The 19,674-nt window shown below is 34.4% G+C and overlaps 2 protein-coding genes and 1 long non-coding RNA gene across 3 annotated transcripts; 2 read left to right on the top strand and 1 right to left on the bottom strand.

The window, feature by feature from the left end:
* The first annotated feature begins 3,436 nt into the window (after window positions 1-3,436).
* LOC111382584 lies at window positions 3,437-5,201 on the top strand. The gene is made up of 2 exons (XR_002700560.1): window positions 3,437-3,744; window positions 4,704-5,201. It is a non-coding gene; the product is annotated as an uncharacterized LOC111382584 (long non-coding RNA).
* A 4,778-nt stretch (window positions 5,202-9,979) lies between these two features.
* On the top strand, window positions 9,980-13,388 carry LOC111382580 (60S ribosomal protein L5-like). Its single transcript, XM_023006599.1, has 9 exons — window positions 9,980-10,227; window positions 10,824-10,893; window positions 10,966-11,057; window positions 11,450-11,576; window positions 11,661-11,740; window positions 11,830-11,946; window positions 12,293-12,427; window positions 12,611-12,780; window positions 12,958-13,388. The coding sequence occupies exons 1-9, from the start codon at window positions 10,225-10,227 to the stop codon at window positions 13,064-13,066; spliced, it is 903 nt and encodes a 300-aa protein (XP_022862367.1). The 5' UTR covers window positions 9,980-10,224; the 3' UTR covers window positions 13,067-13,388.
* Window positions 13,389-14,465: 1,077 nt separating this feature from the next.
* On the bottom strand, window positions 14,466-18,420 carry LOC111382581 (protein ASPARTIC PROTEASE IN GUARD CELL 2-like). Its single transcript, XM_023006600.1, has 2 exons — window positions 18,351-18,420; window positions 14,466-16,011 (listed from the first exon to the last, which is right to left on the bottom strand). Exons 1-2 carry the CDS (start codon window positions 18,418-18,420, stop codon window positions 14,594-14,596), a joined length of 1,488 nt encoding a protein of 495 aa, XP_022862368.1. The 3' UTR covers window positions 14,466-14,593.
* Between the last annotated feature and the right edge of the window lie 1,254 nt (window positions 18,421-19,674).

Below are 19,674 nucleotides of genomic sequence, written 5' to 3'. Positions count from 1 at the left end.
CAAAGCAAGTATATTGAGGAAGCTGTTTCAGGTCGAACACCATCCTACAGAGATCGACGTATGGGTTAATTCCTAGGTATCTACAGGCTATAAAGAAATAGGTAAGCATCCTCCACCCATTTGGCACGAGCTGTCCAGGGCTCATATTATGCTCGACCAATAAGGCCACAAAAAAGGGATGCAGAGGCCATCGAAATCCCCCCTTAAGTGAGTCCCTAAAGATCACGAACTCTCCATCCCGAGCAAAGGCCATCCTATCATCTACCCCTGGCGTCCTAACGTCGCATTTGGGCATGAGCCCATGCTCCCTAGCCGTCGATATCGCTAGATGTTCTTTAAATTTACAGGGGACCTCGGGATACCTAAAAGGGGTCGGGATACTTTGTGCCCGAGGTTGGGCATTAATTGGGACAGCCATAGGTATGATTGAGCCTCCTACGTCCTCGGGAGTACTCCTCGAGGATGATGAGGACGAAGTGTCGCTACTGCTACTACTAGACATCCTGACCTAGGTAAAAAATACCTAAAGAATAACTTAAAAACTCGAGGTCTTACCTTAAAGTCGACGCCTAAAAACTCAAAGTCCGATCCCGACGATTAGCGAGAGAAATTTACTGAGAGTAAAAAGTGAAAAATGAAATGAGGGGAGGGTATTTATAGGCAACAGGAGCAGGAAGCCCAAAGGTCACTACCCCGACCGTTAGATCTGGACACGTGTCCTACATCTAACCCTACCAGTTTTTACCGCCTTTTCCATTTCTAGGGCTGACGTCAGTACACGTCAGCCTTCTGATCAAGCACAGGTGTTCAGAAATCCCCGAGCTAAAACTCGAGCTTTTATTTCTAGTCTCTTTGCATCATATCCTCGAGCATATTTTTGAGCATATATGCACGGGGGCCTATGATGGTGACATTTTTCCAATATCCAGATCAGTTTATCCCGAGGACTAGTTTTGATAAAGTTGTAAATTCATATGCGGTGTCCTCGAGCATGTTCATCCTCGAGACACTGTGCCCGACCACAACTCCATGCTACTTCGCATATTGCAACCATATGTCCTCGGGCATAGTCCTCGAGAATGTGCTCTCCCTCGCTACTGACGATTGTTAACCCTTTAGAATTCCTACGCAATTAGGAATCTTAACTCCCAGAAGAATCCTATCTCACGTATAATTCTGGAATTCAACCAACTCCTTAACCATTCAGGATTCCAACAGATGATGACATCCAGCTAGTTGAGTCCAATTAGGAGAATGTCACTTACCACTATAAATACAGAACCTTGAACCATTATTCAGGTACGTTTTCTCATTGTTCTTCAGCACATAGCCTCACGCATATATTTCCCCTTTCCGACTTAAGCATCGGAGGGGCGACGAGAACACACTTCGTTGCCTTTGTTTCAGGTATCGGAAGATCACGTTCGTGCTCCTTATCAGTCACCAAGCTCGGGAAATCTGCAGGTACGATTTTTGGTAGTATCAATATTTAAATCAAAAAATTTCTCTACTTCTAATCATACATTTTCCTAAAAATCACTATTTAAAACATTATATTTCCCAAATAAAAACTATCAAGTAGGGGCTCAAAGATTAAGAGCGTCTCATATTTTTAAGGCCATCAAATTTATTTTTTATTCACATATTGTGTAATAACTATATGTTATTATTTACTAACTATCCATACATTTCATAGAACTCGTATCTTATAAACAATTAGACATTGTTTGGTGTAGATTAAAATCAATTTTGTAGTAAATGTTAATGAAAGTTAATGAAACGTGTGGTTAAAAATTTATGAGCCCGTTAAATATATAATTAAAATTAATCACTCACTTTCACTTGAGATTAGAATCAAGTTTCATCTATCCCAAACAATGGGTTCGATCACTGCCAACCAGCACTAAGACTCTTCCCCTTTTGCTATTGCCAACATTTAGCCCCTATTGTTTCTCATTATCTACTCATTAAAATGAAAAATATGACCGTTATCCATCATATCAAATCACCATACTTGAAAATCTATCTCTTGTGTGGAATCCGTAACGACTATATTTTTTATTCTCAGTCTTATATTAATGTGGCTCAAACGTGACTTTAATCAGTTCACATTCATTCGTTGTACAAAAAATGTATTTAGGGTCCGTTAGCAACGTTCTTTAAAAGTCAAAAATTACTTTTAATATTAATAAACAAATTTGAATCTATTTAGATTTTTTTTTATAAAGTAACTATAAAAAGCCTTTAGGATGTGTTTTATTGTATTTACTTTCCATGGAAAATATCGATTTTTCAACCAAATTCCCACTTTGGAGTGTTTGATTACTATTTTTTTCACAGAAAATATTTTTCAATTTTTGAAAATATACATAATTTTCCTTGTTTAAAAAAAATAAAATTGGAGGGAGTAGATTTTTGTTTTCTTTGAAGCAAGGAAAACGTTAAAGAAAATTCACGCGATAAAATATTCTGCAAGTAAATTCAAAAAATTTCCCTACTCTTTAAGTATACATCTATAATATATAAAATATCACATTAAGCGATAATCATTTTTTGGATTATTTTAATCCTACTAAAATTCAATTATTTCAATAATACCTTGTTTTTCGTCTTACAATATGTAACAGATACTATGAAATTTTTTTGATGAATGAATTTCGTATTATTAATTCTCAATTAATTAACATTCAAATTAATCAAGACTCAACCAATATTATTTAACGAATCTTGATTTACATAAATCTAGAGTTTTTATTTCTATTCATTTATTTATGAAATTTAATAAGTGTTTAAATTCATATATTAACAATTGATCCTTATGTACCAAATGTAGTATAAAAAGAATTATAATTTGTAGTATTTCAGCATTAAAAAAAAAATTGAATTATAGAAGTTGAGTTTTGAGAGTGCAAATTTTTTCTCGTAAATTTTATTTTCTTTAGTTCGTTTGAGGCTCATCAATTCCTCTTAACAAATTAATATTAGATATTACTTTTACAGCACTATAAAATATTTCCAAGATAACGTGCAATTTATGCTCAACACAAAAAACACTGTTGAAAACTCTAACTAGTTACACATTGATCATTAATGGCGACACTTCAATGTTAGTATCTTTTATAGAGTGACCTTGTTTGAGTTTCATTTTGGAATAGTGGATTTTTTGGAGAATATGTGATTAAAAACGAATGAAAAGTTATGTGTAAAATTATTTTATGGAAGAATGTGTGGTTAAAAATAAATTTAGAAAAATGAAGGGGTTGTTCTCTTTGTCGTTTTTCTGTTTTCGATTTTTCAAAGCAGTGAAAATGCATTCTCCTTCCCATTTTCGAAAAAAAAATTTGGAAAAAAAATTGTACACAAAACTCAAAACGTCTAAAACGACGTTTTGTGTTTTCTAGCAAAACCCCTGCATTTTTACAAAACACGGGAAACACTCTCATTTTTACAAATTTTCTGTTTTAGCTGCGTCTCTTCCTCCTCCCACTCCCTTTAACCTTTCCCGATTGCGTCTCTCTCTCTTCCAACTACCTTTCTCCATTCTTCAAACCAAAGTCTTGACTCTCTACGTCGTGGGTCAGCATCTTGACTCTCTATGCCGTGCGTGAGTAGTGAGTACGTCTGTCGTCTGCAGTCTACCATGCTTGGTGCATCTATGGTGCTGTCTGTGGTCTGCTGTCTTTGAAGTGAACCCTCTGCCGTTCGCCGTCTCTCTAATTTCCAATCACTGCCTTCTTCTTGAAGGTATGTAACATTGTCATTTGATTTCAGTTATTTTCTTTCAGTGTCAATACTTTATTCCAATTCCATAAATTCTGATTTAGGGATTCCTCATTCCCATAATATTTTTTTGATTTAGGGTTTTTTTATTTAGGGATTTAGAGCTTTCTGACTTACATAAATTGATTTAGGGAAGATTGAAACTTTTTGATTTATATATAAACTAATTTAGGTGTACCAATATGACTCTTGTTAATCATTTGCTGTAAGATATTCATATGGAATTTTAGAATGATTTAATTGAATAATAGCTTCAAACAAAACATAACATGTCAAACCAATAGAAACCTGGTTCAAAAGAATCCGTCTCCAAGGGGGACAAAACGGAAAGATTAGCAAAAAATGATTAATTTTCAAAAACAAGTTTTTGCGAGAAACAGGAATGGCAAAAATAGAGACCACTTTCCATGTACAATTTGTATCACTAATAGGATAGGTGTCTTGAAATAATATCCAGAATATTCTTTGTACAATTTTCAATCGGGGCTGTTACGTACTAGTTTCTAGTAGATTGTTAAGTCTATATATAAAAGCATGTATCGGACAGCTTTTATCATTCATTCAAGTTGGCTTTGCTCATAAATAGATGAATACTAATTTGTACACACTCATTTTAACAAAACATAATAAAACATTATGTTTACCCAATCCCACAAAAGGGCTTTAAAATGGCATTATCTTAGCAAGGTAACATGTATTTGATAAGTTAAAACATGTTAGTACTTCAAGTCGGGATAATCCCCTGAAATCCCAAGGGTTCAATATATTTTTTCTAATTAGAAAGGAAAAAAGTGAAATAATAAATCTCCTTCCAAGGGTCCATAATAACAAATATAGAGTTAACATCATAGATGGGCAATGCTCATTTAAGAGTCAAACTGAAAACTAATGATATCCTATTTTGTGCATGAAATTGTGAAAAGATATCATCTGCATGACTATGTTGGATGGGGAAGACTACGTGGGAAGGAATAATTGTTCAACTATAGACACTCCTTGTGTCGTAACATTATTGAACGTTGCATTGGAGTTTTAAAGGCAATATTTTTTATTTTGAAATTGATTACCAATTATCAATTTAATAGGCAAAGACAAATTCCTACTGCATATTGCGTAATAAACATATTTATTCGTCATGAGCACATTTAGATAAGTTGTTCGGAGAGTATTCAAAGGAAAATACGGTGTTTCAAGACATACCAGAATCAAGTCAAGATCAAGAAGTCATACATTTTTATGTAAGTCAAACGGTACAAATGGGACAAGTCAGGGATCAAATTGCTACACAAATGTGAAATGACTACTCAAGATATCGTATATGATTTCGTGGATGTATTTTATATTTTGTTTTAGTGTCCACTTGTTTTTTCATGACACATAAACTTCTAATAGTATCTATTGAACTGTGTTGTCAAATTTAATTTAGGTTGTGTTTTTTATATCCGTAAAAAAATATTTCAAGATTTATAAACTTTAAAATTTATATGTTATTTAATACTATATTAACATCAAACTATTAAAATTTATTGAATAATCATATTTCTTGAATAAAATATTCTCAAATTTTCAAAATAAACGCATTTTTCAATTTTATGTTTTCAAAAACAGTTTTTCAGAATGATAAATATAATATATTTTCAACAATTTCAAAACAAGCACTTAAAACACAAAACTCAAAATGAATTCAAAACTACAAAACTGGAACACGAAGAGAACGACCCCTAAGTTGTTAAAAAAATGGGGCCCAATGTAGAATGAATTTTGAATGACTATTATCATAATAACTTCAATTGAAAGTAATTTTTCAAGACTTCAGTTGGCATAATTAATTTTACCCATTTTAATCATATCATGTCAAAATTTTAATTTAACAATTAAAAAAATAAGTAGTGAAAGTGTTTCTTGATCTCGATCTCATCTCACCAATCATTTAAATTTTACGAAATTCCATTGGAATTTCATGGGCCTTTTGGGAATTATATTCAGATCTCGATTTTATTAAGGATTTTTATATTATCGCCGCAAAATTTATTTAGTGCACAACAAATTTTAATTTTTTCTTATTTACTTACAAAGCCATAAGTAAAATTATATAAGTAGGTTAATATACTTTTAGTTATTCTCCCAGACCACAGGTATAAAACCTAGCTTATTTTTCTTCTTCTTTTATTGTATTGCAAAACTTTATGCAATCTTGGAGGCTGTAGCAGATAAAGTGGAGATGCACAAGAATATTGGAGAGCAAAAAAAACAAATAGAACAGCCTGCTTTTGACATCCATCAATGCACCCCCTCTTGCAGCGGCTACGATGGCAAGAATTGCGGGTACAAGTGTAATAGGTAGTGGCTCCAGTGACTATGTTAAAGCTTTTGTCAATGATCGTGTATCTTTCAGCAAGTGGGATGCTGTCCATAATGAACAAGATTCAGCCATCTCACCATGCTGAGGAATAAAGGAATGCAACTAGGTTATTCAAGCAACATCATGACCGGATCCAAACATTTTATAGCGTTTGGTAATCCTACAAGTAATGATGTGAAGGAAATGATGGATAAAGCGTTGGCTCTTAAGCAGGCCTACCCTATTCTTCTTCTCGGCCAATGCTCGAGAAATTCCCAACGAACATAGAGCTAAGGGCGGACGTAGAGAATTTGAGTTATGGGGTACAATCAAATTTTGTACAAAATGAAATACTTTGTTCTTGATTTTTGAATGATTTATATTTGATCCAAAAAAATGTGGATTTGCATTTAAAAAATATTTCTTCATTAATATTTTGCTCATTATTTTCATTTATTTGATTTTGAACAGTCATTTTATTAATATTTTGCTCATTACAAGAAAATGCATGATACAAACAATCAATTCAAATAATCGAAAGAAAAACCATATAACCAATATTCAATACTAATAATCAGTCAAATAAATACAATTCGTTAAGTATAAGTTAAATTTTATATAATCAATTTAGACGCGTGCTATATACACAAATATGATGAGAGAAAATGCAAATTTAAGTTCTAATTAGTTGAAAATTTAATTGAAAAGTGAAAATTTGTAGTAGATGTGATAATTGTAGAGAAATTATAAACAAATTTTAAAAAGTTAGAAGGGTTAAAATTTTGGTAAAAAAGTGACGGAGAGAATAAGATAAAACAATAAAAAATAGAGAAAATTCAAATTTATTGTGATTTTTTTTCCTATAGGGTGAGGATTAGAGTGCGATTTTTAGTAAATTTTGATAAAAATTTTAAAGTTAAGAAATCTATGAAATATGTTATTAAAATTAATTATTAACTTTGATTTAGATTAAAATTTAGATTTCAATCGATAAAAAAAAAAAATTTAAAAAAAAAAAAAAAAAAAAAAGAAGGTTGGGGGGTCAAGTGACCCCCTTGGGTCCACCCATGCATAGAGCCTGCAGTCCGGTGGCCGTAGCAGTTCCAGAGACAAGTAAAAGGGCACAATCGCAAGAAATATTGGAAAAGAAAACGAAAAAGAAGTTTAACAGTGGCGTATTTATTAAAAAGATGTTTTCTCCTTTTTTTTATTATTTTTAATTTAATATATCAGGTATGTGATCGCAAATTCATTGTGATTATTTATTAAAACTACGTTTTGATTGTGGTGTGGTCCGTGTGGATATAAAAAGTGGTAATATAATTACCATTTTATTAATTGCATCTCATTCAATTGTGCTAAAGATCTTTAGTTTTTGCATTCAAGATTTATATTTATAATTCTTTTTGATGTGTTAAACTCTCATTTTTTCATTAATTGACACATCTATTCATAACAATTTCTGTCCAAAATGTTCGTAAGATAGTGAAATGATTTATTTTTCGATTTATATAAAAAAAAAAAAAATGCAAAAGTGCAACATAGTATTTTTTTTTCCCTTACATCAAGGGACCCGAGGCTGCTCCAAGTGGTGCTTGGGATAATGTTTGGGGAGCCTCGTGAGAATCGGTTGCATATATGTATCGAACGTTACAAATACAAATGGATGAGGATGCTATGAGCGTATAGATGGTCCCTCGGAATAGAAGTGTTATTTGTTGAAATAATAGACACGTCTAGTAAAAAAGTGTGTTAAACATGATCACTCAGTAAAACTTATATTTTGTTTTAAAATTAGTATTTCCCATTTAGATCTATTAGTGATTTTATTTTATATATAAAAAAAGGACACAATACTTTATATATTGCATTGAAGATTAATATTTGACTTGAATGTCTGTCTATTAAATTGCACGTCATCTAGTTAACAATTAAGAGAATGCATTATTAATGGTCTTATTTCCAAAATTCAGTACCACTAATTGTTCATTTGATGGAATTTTCATTTTTGTTTCTACTTCTTGTGAAAGAATTTCACTCGGAAGTGTCTTAATTTGAATTTGAAAATTAATTTCAAAAAAACTTTCCTTTTTTCAAAAGATTTGTTTAGAGGAAATCATATTGGGTTAACTTTCTGTACGCTTTTATAAAATTAATTTTTCAAAAGTTTCTTTTGACTTTTCAAAAATTATGTCAAATGTGTGATAAATTTCTAAAGGGAAAAATTCATAATTAAGATATATTGTTTACACCAATTCAATTTACAGGTTCTAAGTTTAAAAGTGCAAAAATCAGGTAATTATTTATTAATTAAAAATATTTTATTAATTAAATGTAATAAAATCACAGTTATAGAACTAATAGTCACATATACAAAATTTTAGGTCACAATTCATTTATTTATCACATATCATTAAATTAATTAGTCATAGATTATTTTGAGATCACAAATTAAAATTTTTATAAATCACGAATTATTTCGAGATCACCAATAAAATTTTTTATAGGTCACAGATCTAAAAATTTATAGATCACAATTTATTTCAGTAGTCACAAATCTACAAATTAACAGGTCACATATTTTCAAATTTATTGATGACAATTAAATATTTGATCGCGGATGGTCACATAAGTCAAATAGTGGTCACAGACTACCGCCACTAACACTATTGTACTGTTACTGTCATCACAGCCACTTGCGACCATCCTCATCCTGTTACCGTCGTCAAGATCACATGGTCACAGATAACTAAATGGTTGATCACATTCGTCAAATAGTGGTTACAGACCACCACAACCATTATTGCACCGTCATTGACATCACGGCCACTTGCAACCACCCTCCCTCCGTTATCGATGCCAACATCAACAAAAATTAAGGCAACCACAACCTATCATCGGCCCCACCATCCAGATCTGAACACACCATGTCATACCGCCACAGCCACCACCAACAATACTCCAACCCCCAAACTCACCAACATAACAAACGTCCCCATCGTCGACACGACTATCGCCAGTCATCATCACAGCCACCACGACCACGACCACAACCACCATCAAACACACCCAACAATACACCAAGTCCAAACCTCACCAACACTATCCACATAAAAACCTCCAGATTGTTGCTCAGAGCATAATCTGAGCATCGAACAGCAGTGCAACGGCGATGTTAACAGATCGATGTTCACGACGACGATATCAACAGACCAATGTTCACACAATAGTGATCGAGAAGCCATTGCTCGTGTGAATTAGAGAAAGAAGTAACAAGATCAACAGCGACACTACTCACTATGTCACCACTGCACATTACGGCAGCAACGTTGCCGTTGGAATGGGCTTCACCCCGCGACGCTGCTGAGATCTCTCAGCGCTCGAAGGCACCACGCCTGTCACCAACACTTGAAGTCGATCAATGTGGCGTATCTCCGACGACGTCTTCTCTTCTTGACGATAATTCTTCTCCGCACATCTTCATCTCGACGCACAACAGAAAGGAACTTCCACCACTGCTATGGCATCGGCGCACAGCGCCGCCCAAAATTGGGGTCGGAGATCTGAAGCGCCTCTCATATTAGGGCCGACGCCACCACTATAGATAGAGAGAGAGAAATGAGAGTTTATGAAGAACTGGGCCATTACTATCGTGTGTGTGTGTGTGTGTTTAAAGAGAGAGAGAAGAGAGTTAGGGTTTGGTATGGGGGGCGGGGGAATATTTAATATTTAATAATTAAATGAAAACTTGAAATTTGAACAAAATAACTTCTGGCCAGACTTTTGCATCGTGATTTTCAAATGTCGGGAATCCTCTAATTTCCACATTTCTAAATGATAAAGCGGGCAAAGGTCCGCTTAAGATTTTAAGGCCTCTATGTGGCCCAAACATTTGGCTCCTTTATAGGAAAACACTCACATCCGTTGATGCAAAACAACTCCAAGCCCTAAAATGAATCCTAGCCGTTACTTTACCCCTTTAGTCCATTAGGGTTTTGATTTACTTCTGCTATTTGAGCCTCTTCTGCGGCTATCCTCATTCTCCTTCCGCTCCACAACCCCCACCCCAACCATCCCCGAGGAAAAGCTTCGAGCAGTGAAAAATGGTAAGATTCGAGATGTAATGAAATGCAACTGGTTATGTGCATAGTTCTGTTCTTATACTTTTTGTTCTCCTAGTAATAAAACGATAGGAGATTTTGATCCCGAGCATGTTTACTGTTGGTTTAATCGATTTTGCATTTTCAAGAGCAAAAGTGATTTCGCGGCATTCTGGTGACGCGAAGAATATCTCATATTCCTGCTGTTCCATGCTAATATCGTTGATTTTCTATCTTATACAAAGCTTTTGTATGTTCGAACGATTTTATATTGTGGACGTGTATATGCCTAATTCTTAACTGTTTTGGTTTTATATGGTCTTTTTTATTTATTTATTATTATTATTATTTGCAATAGTTGATTTGTGCATAAATAATTGATTGCATACTGTGAATAAAAATTTTGATAAACTTTTCGTTGATGTTCAATGATTTGGGAATTTTCGATGTGATTGTTTACATGACTCGTAAACAATTATAAGCAACACGCCCTGGTTACTGGAATGTTGGCATCTATGATCTGCTTTGTATTTTTTATCTGCATGTTATAAGTAGATAGTACAGTATCTTTATATTTTCTCATAGTTTTACATAATTCATAGGCCTTCGTCAAAGCCCAAAAGTCAAGAGCTTACTTCAAGCGGTTCCAAGTCAAGTATAAGAGAAGGAGAGGTATGATATCCTTACCTCTGCTTTCGTGTTATTAGATGTTAAGTTCATTCATTGTCTTGTTAAATTATGCAGAGGGAAAGACTGACTACAGGGCTAGAATTCGCATGATCAACCAAGACAAAAACAAGTACAACACTCCAAAATATCGTTTTGTTGTGCGATTTGTATCCTGATACAATGTTATCTTCTTTTTTCTGCAAAGGGATATACTATTCTGATTACACTCCTACATGCATGTCTAAAGCTATTTTGGGTTCCACTTGACAATGGATGCACAGGATTTTGCCAACAAAGTCAAGATTGTGTTTTTGGCATTTTATATTTATTATCTTTATTTTCATACATGCACATCACTGTGGGCTTATTGACTTTGTGGATTTGAATTTACCTGGTGGTGGATTTTGAATTTAGAATCTTGATGGAAGTTGATATTTTCACCACCTAGGGGACTTTCATCACATTGCTTGTAGTAATAGTGTTATTGATGTGGTCATGTATAAAAGAATGTTCATTTATGTTCCATATGAAATGGCAAATTACCTTGATATGATTCTAGAGTAACCAAGACATTGTTGCACAAATTGTATCTGCTAGCATTGCTGGTGATATGGTTCTCGCAGCAGCTTATGCACATGAGCTGCCTCATTATGGCGTTGAAGTTGGGCTCACAAATTATGCTGCTGGTATGTTTGTTTACCTAGACCACTTTTGTCAGTTTTTTCCGAATAACATATTTAAATTTTCTCACAATTGTTATTGGAAACTAGCTTACTGCACCGGGCTTCTGTTGGCTCGCCGAGTTCTCAAAACCCTTGAAATGGATGAAGAGTATGAAGGAAATGTTGAGGTAACTATTTCATTATCTGTGATTGCTTGCTGGGATATGTTCTTTTATGCTTGTCAGTTATGTAGATCCTCACCTGGAGTTCCATGTAGGCTACTGGAGAAGATTTCTCTGTTGAACCTGCTGAAAGCCGGAGGCCTTTCCGTGCACTCTTGGATGTTGGCCTTGTACGAACTACAACTGGCAACCGCGTTTTTGGTGCCCTCAAGGTAGCAATCCAGCTCTTTATGTATGGACATTTGGAGTTCTAAAAGTTAAAAATAGCACTCTGAATTGAATTGACCACTTTGGTTCTAGGCCTAGAAATTCACAATATTTCATCTACTTTCTTTCACTGAGATTCCTGTCTCTTTAAGGTAGCAATTTTAAGACTTAACTCCTTATTTATTATTAACTAGTATTGTGTCATTGTGTTATAACTAATTAAAATATATCTGCTTGTTTCATATGTACCAGTTGGACATAAGCGTGCTTGCTATTATAGACTTGGATTCTCTTGGAATTGGATAATATGATTATTGATCCTCAGAAGTTGTTTTGTATGTTGATTTATAGGGAGCATTGGATGGTGGTCTCGATATCCCACATAGTGACAAAAGATTTGCTGGATACAACAAGGAGAGCAAGCAACTTGATCCCGAGGTTCATCGCAAGTATATCTATGGAGGTCATGTTGCTGCATACATGAGGGTGAGTCCTTGTTTTTAAATATTCTCAGCATTTTGTATCTATAAAATTTAAATTTTGTACATTTAATACAAGCTTGATGTGTCTTTGTTAACACTCCAACAGTATGTAAAGTTCCATTTAGTGTTTTCTTCTAGGTCCTCTTTATATGAAGCAAAGCTAATTTGTTCCTCTCTTAATATGCAGACTTTGGAGGAAGATGAGCCCGAGAAATACCAGTCTCACTTTAGCGAGTACATTATGAGGGGTGTTGATGCAGATGGGCTAGAGGAGATGTACAAGAAGGTCCATGCAGCCATTCGTGCTGATCCCACCCCAAAGAAATCTGAAAAGCAGCCACCAAAGGAGCATAAGAGGTAAGGCCTTTTCTGTGGGGCATGTTCTATTATTCTGTTATCAAATATGGGCCACTGGCTTTGCCAAGCAGAGAGGTGTTCTTGAGCCAATTTTTCGGTGCCATAATATGGTTATGTTATTTAATTGATCATATCCTCGATTACTAACTGCAGTTTGTTTTTGGTCTACTTTTGCAGATACAACCTCAAAAAACTGACTTACGAGGAAAGAAAAGCTAAGTTGATAGAGAGGTTAAATGCTTTGAATGCAGCTGCTGGGGATGACGAGGAGGAAGATGATGACTGAGCAACATAATCAAGCAAGCAAATCCTAGCATTGCCTTTTGTTTTCTAATGGAAATTTCAACTTTAAATGTCAGAAAAATGAGAAACTTGTATTCGTTTAAATGTTTTATCGAGTCGAACTTCTTATCATTGTTTGTAGCTTTACTTTTATAAAGAACTGTCATCTCGTCTGATGAATCTGATGTTGAAGGCACTATCGTGTTTGGACAAGAATGGTCCTACTTTTGTTATTTTGCTAAATTTTTGTAGGGATTTGGACTCTTAGGACACTAGGCAGAATCAGCACTGCTTTTTATCTTAGTTGAATTTGTTTCTTTGAATCAGCACTGCATTTTATCTTTGTTGAATCTGTTTCTTTTATTTATTTATGGATGATGCTTACAGCTTGTAATAACATATTTTGAAACTTGTTTACAATTGGAATTCACAATTTTTTTTCCGACTTTTATAATAACACAATTTTCTTTTATTAATATCTACTTAAAAATTTGATCTTTTGCTAAAGCAAATGGAGCTAGTTATATTAATATACTTGCAATGCTCATTCGCGTGGAAACTAAGAAGAGTTATTTATGGAAGACTGGCTAGCTAAATTTGGAAAGTGTTGGCTAAATGTTTTGAATTCAAGAAGTTGCAGCATCAGTTATTGTTTTGTATTAATTTGCTTCAAAGCTTTTTAGAATACTTCTATTTTTGTTGTCTCGTCCTGGAGATCAATGGAATTCCATCCCCATGTGGGGATTACAACGTCCTTCGAGTATTGGAACATCAGGTTGAATAGATATTGTATTTGGCAAATGTTGTCGAAAAATGATGAAAAAAAGAAAGTACGATTGTTGTGCTGCTAGGCATCTTATCTCAAGAAACATTCATTATCTGTCATATTCAAAGCTAAAAAAAATCTCTAGTCTGGCGAGGGGGTAAAAGGCAAATGCCTTTACAAAAAGTCATTACTTGAAAGAATTCAACTTTATTCAGGTAGAGTATGCATCAAAGATGGACCAAAAACTTAGTGATTGATTCACATGTTCACTCATGGTGGTGGCTCCCTCTTCTCAGAATTCTCTGCTCTCTTCACACTTCTTTGTGAAAAATTTGTGGTCGAATCTTGAAAATGATGAGAGAGAAGTGATGATGGATCAAGAAACGAGGCGTTTTGGAAGGAACCAGGTTGTACTCGTACTAGTTCGACTCTATTGTGTGTGTGTTGTGGGGGTGGGGGTGCTGGAAAGGGTCCTCTTGGATCCTCTTTTTGGTGCAAGACTGCTAAAATTCCCTAGTAGATGGCCTTTTTGTCTAATGCTCTTTTGACTGTAAAAATTATATAAATTAGAAATTTTGTGTGTTTTGACTCTTATTGGTCCTTGCTTTTCTTAATCATATTATAGCAGGAAAAGTGATTGAAGAAAATCAAACCATTTTACCTCATTAATCATCATTATGTACCCAAGACATCAATAGATTAGTATATACTAATGTAAAGATGTTACTAATCCTGCATCACAAGCAAAATTCACTCAAGAATACATCAGCAAACATTGGGCCCAAGTCCCACAAAACCATTTGCTCCATCAAAAGAGATTTGTATACCTTCTTGTTGTATGTTCCCTATTATGGAAAGTCCTGAAGGTGATGGAGCAAATGCAAAACAAAATGTACCCTTTTCATCCACTGGAATTAAGAAGTTCCTAGCCGGAAGAGTTAGGATCGGTCCGCCCGATAAGAAAAATGATACCGTCGGTACTCGAACGGTCAAGAACCCGCTCAAGTCGTAGCATGTGTCAAATATTGAGACACTAGGTGCTCGAGGCAGATTGGCTGTTTCTGCAAGAAACGTGTTGCGAAAAGCCACGTAGGCTATGGTCGGTAGTCTCGTGACAGCAGTCCCCGTGTCCATTACCACCCCTCCGTCACCCAGCTCAGTGAGTCGAAAAACGTCCTCACTTATTGGGATCTGCATGCCACCAACTCCAAGACCAGAAAGCCCAATATAATAAAAACTTGGGGCCCTCGGGTTTCGGAGTAATGGAACCCAAGCAGCACCAATGGGTAATACTGAGCGCCCGAATTCCAATGCCCCGTTTGAGTCCGTGCCTCGACTCACGAGGCAATAACTAAATGCTCCACCAGTTTGCCCACCCAATTGACCCACCAGTGACATGGATCCCCCTCCAAGACCCAGCAACCCGGCAGCTCCAATAAACATGCCCCGATTCATGTGCCCGCACCCAATGGCCACGTTTTGGACCTGAGTGTCTCCAATAGTGAGCGTTTCGAAGGCGAGTGTACCTTTAGTGTAAGAGCCGTCACCATACGAGACCTCGTACTTGCACCACCCCGCATGACAATTCGAATTCTCGACCCGATCACAAACTGAGGAGCTACATGACACCCCAGCAAATGAAGCGGAATCGGCCGGGTCGAATACTGGATCCGACTGATGGTAACACTGGCTACAGGGTTGACATTGGACCCACACAATATCACTGCCAGAATCAATCACCATGTATTGGCTTCTGGCTGGACTTCCAATACCAATCCGCACAAAGTATTCTCCACTACCCTGGTCCATACCCGAAACCACGTCCGACCCAAAATCCTCCACCTCATAACTAGTCTTTCCGCCACTTCCTCCTCCGGCGCCGGTGCCTTCAATTTTCAGGCGGCGAATCAAGCTAGCCACCCTTTTAACGTCCCTTTTCATGCGAGATTCGAAACGGCGGCGATGGTCATTCAACCAGGCAAAAGAAAGCTTATCTCTGTGAACCAAGTGAAGCTTCCATGTCTTACTCTCGTGTTCGTCAGAACTTAGTTCATTGTATTCATATGGGGCTCGAATATTTGTCTCGGCGGCAATGGTTTCTTTAACATTAAAGTGTTCAAAGGCGGGGTGCGGAATTGCATGGCCGGAAGAGGTGGTGGTTTCAGAGGTCCTCCACCCTGCCGCTGAAAGCAAGACAAATGTTGATTGATCCACCAGTTGAGTTGTGCCCGAGAGTCTCGTCCCTTTTTTAATCTTATTTAATCCATGTCACCTATAAAATGCGTACAATAATGGGAAGAGAGTGGATATAAATTTAGTCAAGTATGATATTCGACAACAATTATCAATCTAAATAAACTAATTCATGTAATTAATGTGGTATATCGATCCCTTAATTAAAAGTTGAGATTCTTTTAATTAACTAAAAAAAGAAAAAAAAATGAAACTCTTTGATATTGGAAATATGTAATGATTGATTTTTTTATTTTTACACCCACAACAAGAGTATAGAAAGTTTTTAGTTACTTTATAATTAAAAAAGACACCATTAATCTTTTTATATTTATAGTAACTTTTCGACTTTTGTTTTTTGATAAAGTGCTTTTGCAATTTAGTTATTCTTACCAAAATTACGTGTTCGCATTTTTTGCTGTCTTGTTCAATCCTATCCAATGATGGTTTCTTCAATATTAATGTAAGTACGTGTAGCGTATCCTTACCTGATATTATCCCACTAACTCCAAGAGAGTTTACATTAAAAGCAAAGAGAACCCAACAAAAAAACAAGAACATGAAAGCTATTTCAATTTGCCAAATAATTAAGGATAATTCCTACGTGTTTTGTTGGTTTGAATCTCCATCCCTACACTACGGTGTCACTAAAGACTCTTAAGAATTTAATCGCCCCAAAAAATTATGAACGAATCCAAGTGTACAGACAAACCATTGCCAAAAGCTTTATAGAAATCTCACATAGCGTGGGGTCCCATGTGAATATTTTATTTTAAAAAATAAATCACCCAACCCACCAATGTGTGTTATCTGTAGGAGGTTTGTAAAAATAAAATAAAATTCTGTACATCTAGACCGGTCCAAAAATTATCAATATATGTTACTTTTATTTTTATTTTACTTTACTTTTTGAGGTGGTCTCAACATTTTTAATAACACGGGCTTTATTTTCTTTGGACACATATTTATTGTGAAGAAAAGTCCTATATCGACAAAATTAGACAAGCCTTAGAGTATTACCTATCGATTTATGTATAAAATTTATTGAATAATCGTCAAGTCGAGATAAAAGAGAACAAGAAAAGTACTGCCCAATTCACAGTCAAACAAAAAAATTTACAAATTATGTTGACGTGCTACCAAATCCATTTATGCATGAACCTTACTTTAATTATTGTAGCATCTTCTTTTTCTTTTTTTTCTCCATTGGGAAATTAATGGTTGTGGGGGTTAAAAGCATTCAAGAATTATACAAGACGACGAAGTAGAAGCACTATTGCTTCCTTTCCTTAGCATGCACAATAATTGCACAACGTGCATAGTTCCCTATCTAATGTTGTAAAAAGATCCTATATTTGTTTCTCGTAGAAGAGTTATCTTAAATCAACTTCTTTTAAAAATTATTCTAACAAAGTAAAGTACTTTTAAAAAATTATTCAAATATGTTCATGTGTAGCTTAGTTTTAAAAAGAATTTTTAACTTTTCAAAAGCTTTGCCAAATAGACACTATGATAGCTTGCCATCCTCGGTAATCCTCGACTTCATGATATTTTTTAGATCAATCTCTTTAGTGCACATTAACTCATTGAATCTCGAGTTCTATGGTTTTTTATGTTTAATCTTTATATTCATACAAGTAGAAATTGTACAACATATCGAACAATTTTGAGTCTCGAATTGATGTTTTTTATGTTTATCTCTTTCTCACACGATCAAATTGTATCTTTTATATTCGTTGAATCTTGACTTTATAACTTTTACGATCACTTCTTTCACACATTATTTTGAGATTATGCACAATCGTACCTACTTTTTTGTCGAAGAAAAAGTCCTCTCTCTTTTACTAGCCTCTTCCATTTTCAATTGATGATAAGCTTATTATTTAATTCAGACATTTGCTTTAAGAGAATTAAATTAATCGAGCCATTTTTTTCTTCTCTTCCCCAGTGTACAGATAGCAAAAAAAATCATATTTTTGAGTCCATAATGGCGGCTTAGCTCATTAATTTTGTTCTCATCCTACTAAAATATTATTGAAACTAATTAAATTAGGTTAAATATGTGTATCAAAAAGCTTAATTAGGGGTAACTTAACATCATAGAGATTTAATTTAAAGTTGCAAATAAGAATGGTAGGAACTATCAATTGCATGAAGTGGAAATGTCACCATGAGAAAAAATAATTTGAGTTGGCAGTAGATAAGACATGCACACCTTCCCAATAATTGTGCCATTATTACCACCTAAAAGTTAGACTTATTTAAATAATCTAATTCATATTTTATTCACCATTATATTCTCTCAAATCACACATCTTGAATGGCTCGTTAGTTAAACCAGTAACACAATAATATGTCATCGGTCAATAGTCACATGGAGCATAAGGAAACAATATAAACGATTTTCATAGACTATCTATGGGTCGACTACATGAGGTCCTTTTTTAACTACATTCCGTTCACTAAAATAATTCGTTGTTTGACAACTACACATGACTTGTATATAAGATTTCAACAAAGTTATACAATATCGACCTGCTGAAATCCTTGGTCGACTATGAAAAACACAAACAAAATTATACACAATATTCAATCAAAATCAAAGCCTATGATTGGCTTATGTTTATAGATAAATTCACTTTTTATCTGCACATTTTGAGGGACCACAAGTACTACTCACCTACTTATCACTCATTTTTATATATTTGTAATTTAACCAATTTATAAACACTTCAATAAGATATTAAAATACTTCCAATGTTTCTTTTTTTTTTTTTCTCTTTTTTTTTTTCAAGTACTTTTAAAAAAAAAAAAAAAACAATATTTCTCCGTTTTGAATTGAAAACTTCCTGGTTTGTATACTTTCATTCTTTAAGAATTACAAAGAAGCATTGACACATGCTTCCCAAACCAAGACTCGAGGGCAACAACGAAACTTTTAAATCGATTGGACACAATACACAAAATGAGTAATCTTCAATGAGATACCTATATGAAAAACAAAGTTGTAATGAAAAAGTTGGAGTTGGCAGACAGGATAGAGGATTCATATAATTATTTTTTTCAAAGTACACATGAAACAAATTGTCTTCTTCTTTAATTGGATATTTTTTGAACTTTAAATAATTAGGTTATTTTATTCAATGATTTATAATGCTTGTCACAACAATTATTTGAGTTAATTAACTAATTAATGACAGATAATGCTGTATGCAAGTAATTAGCAATGGTTATTGATGATCTAATTAATGGAAATAAATCAATCGGTAATTTATCAACTTAAGAGTCACATAGTGTTGAAGTTCCATCTGAAAAGCCCGACTTATTAGCTCATATTTTTATATTTTAATTATTTTTCATTTTTAAAATTTTTTATATGTCAAAATATTGTTTTCATATTCAAGGGAGGAGAGTTTTTGTCCTTCATATGATCTTGTAAAATAGTGATTCGTTTATGAACGCGAAACTGCTCATTTAAGATTTTTGAACTTCGATACCATCTTGACATCCGAGTGATGGTTGATGTGTCCATGTTATAAAACTACATATCCTCAAAATAAAACTCGACTAGAGTAAAAACCTCCATTTAGTTAAAAAATTTAAAATCGTACCCT

This window comes from Olea europaea, unplaced genomic scaffold, assembly GCF_002742605.1.
Source record: "Olea europaea var. sylvestris unplaced genomic scaffold, O_europaea_v1 scaffold2526, whole genome shotgun sequence".
NCBI lineage: Eukaryota > Viridiplantae > Streptophyta > Magnoliopsida > Lamiales > Oleaceae > Olea > Olea europaea.
Note: the sequence above shows the minus strand (reverse complement) of the source record. Positions and strands in the feature narration are given on the sequence as shown.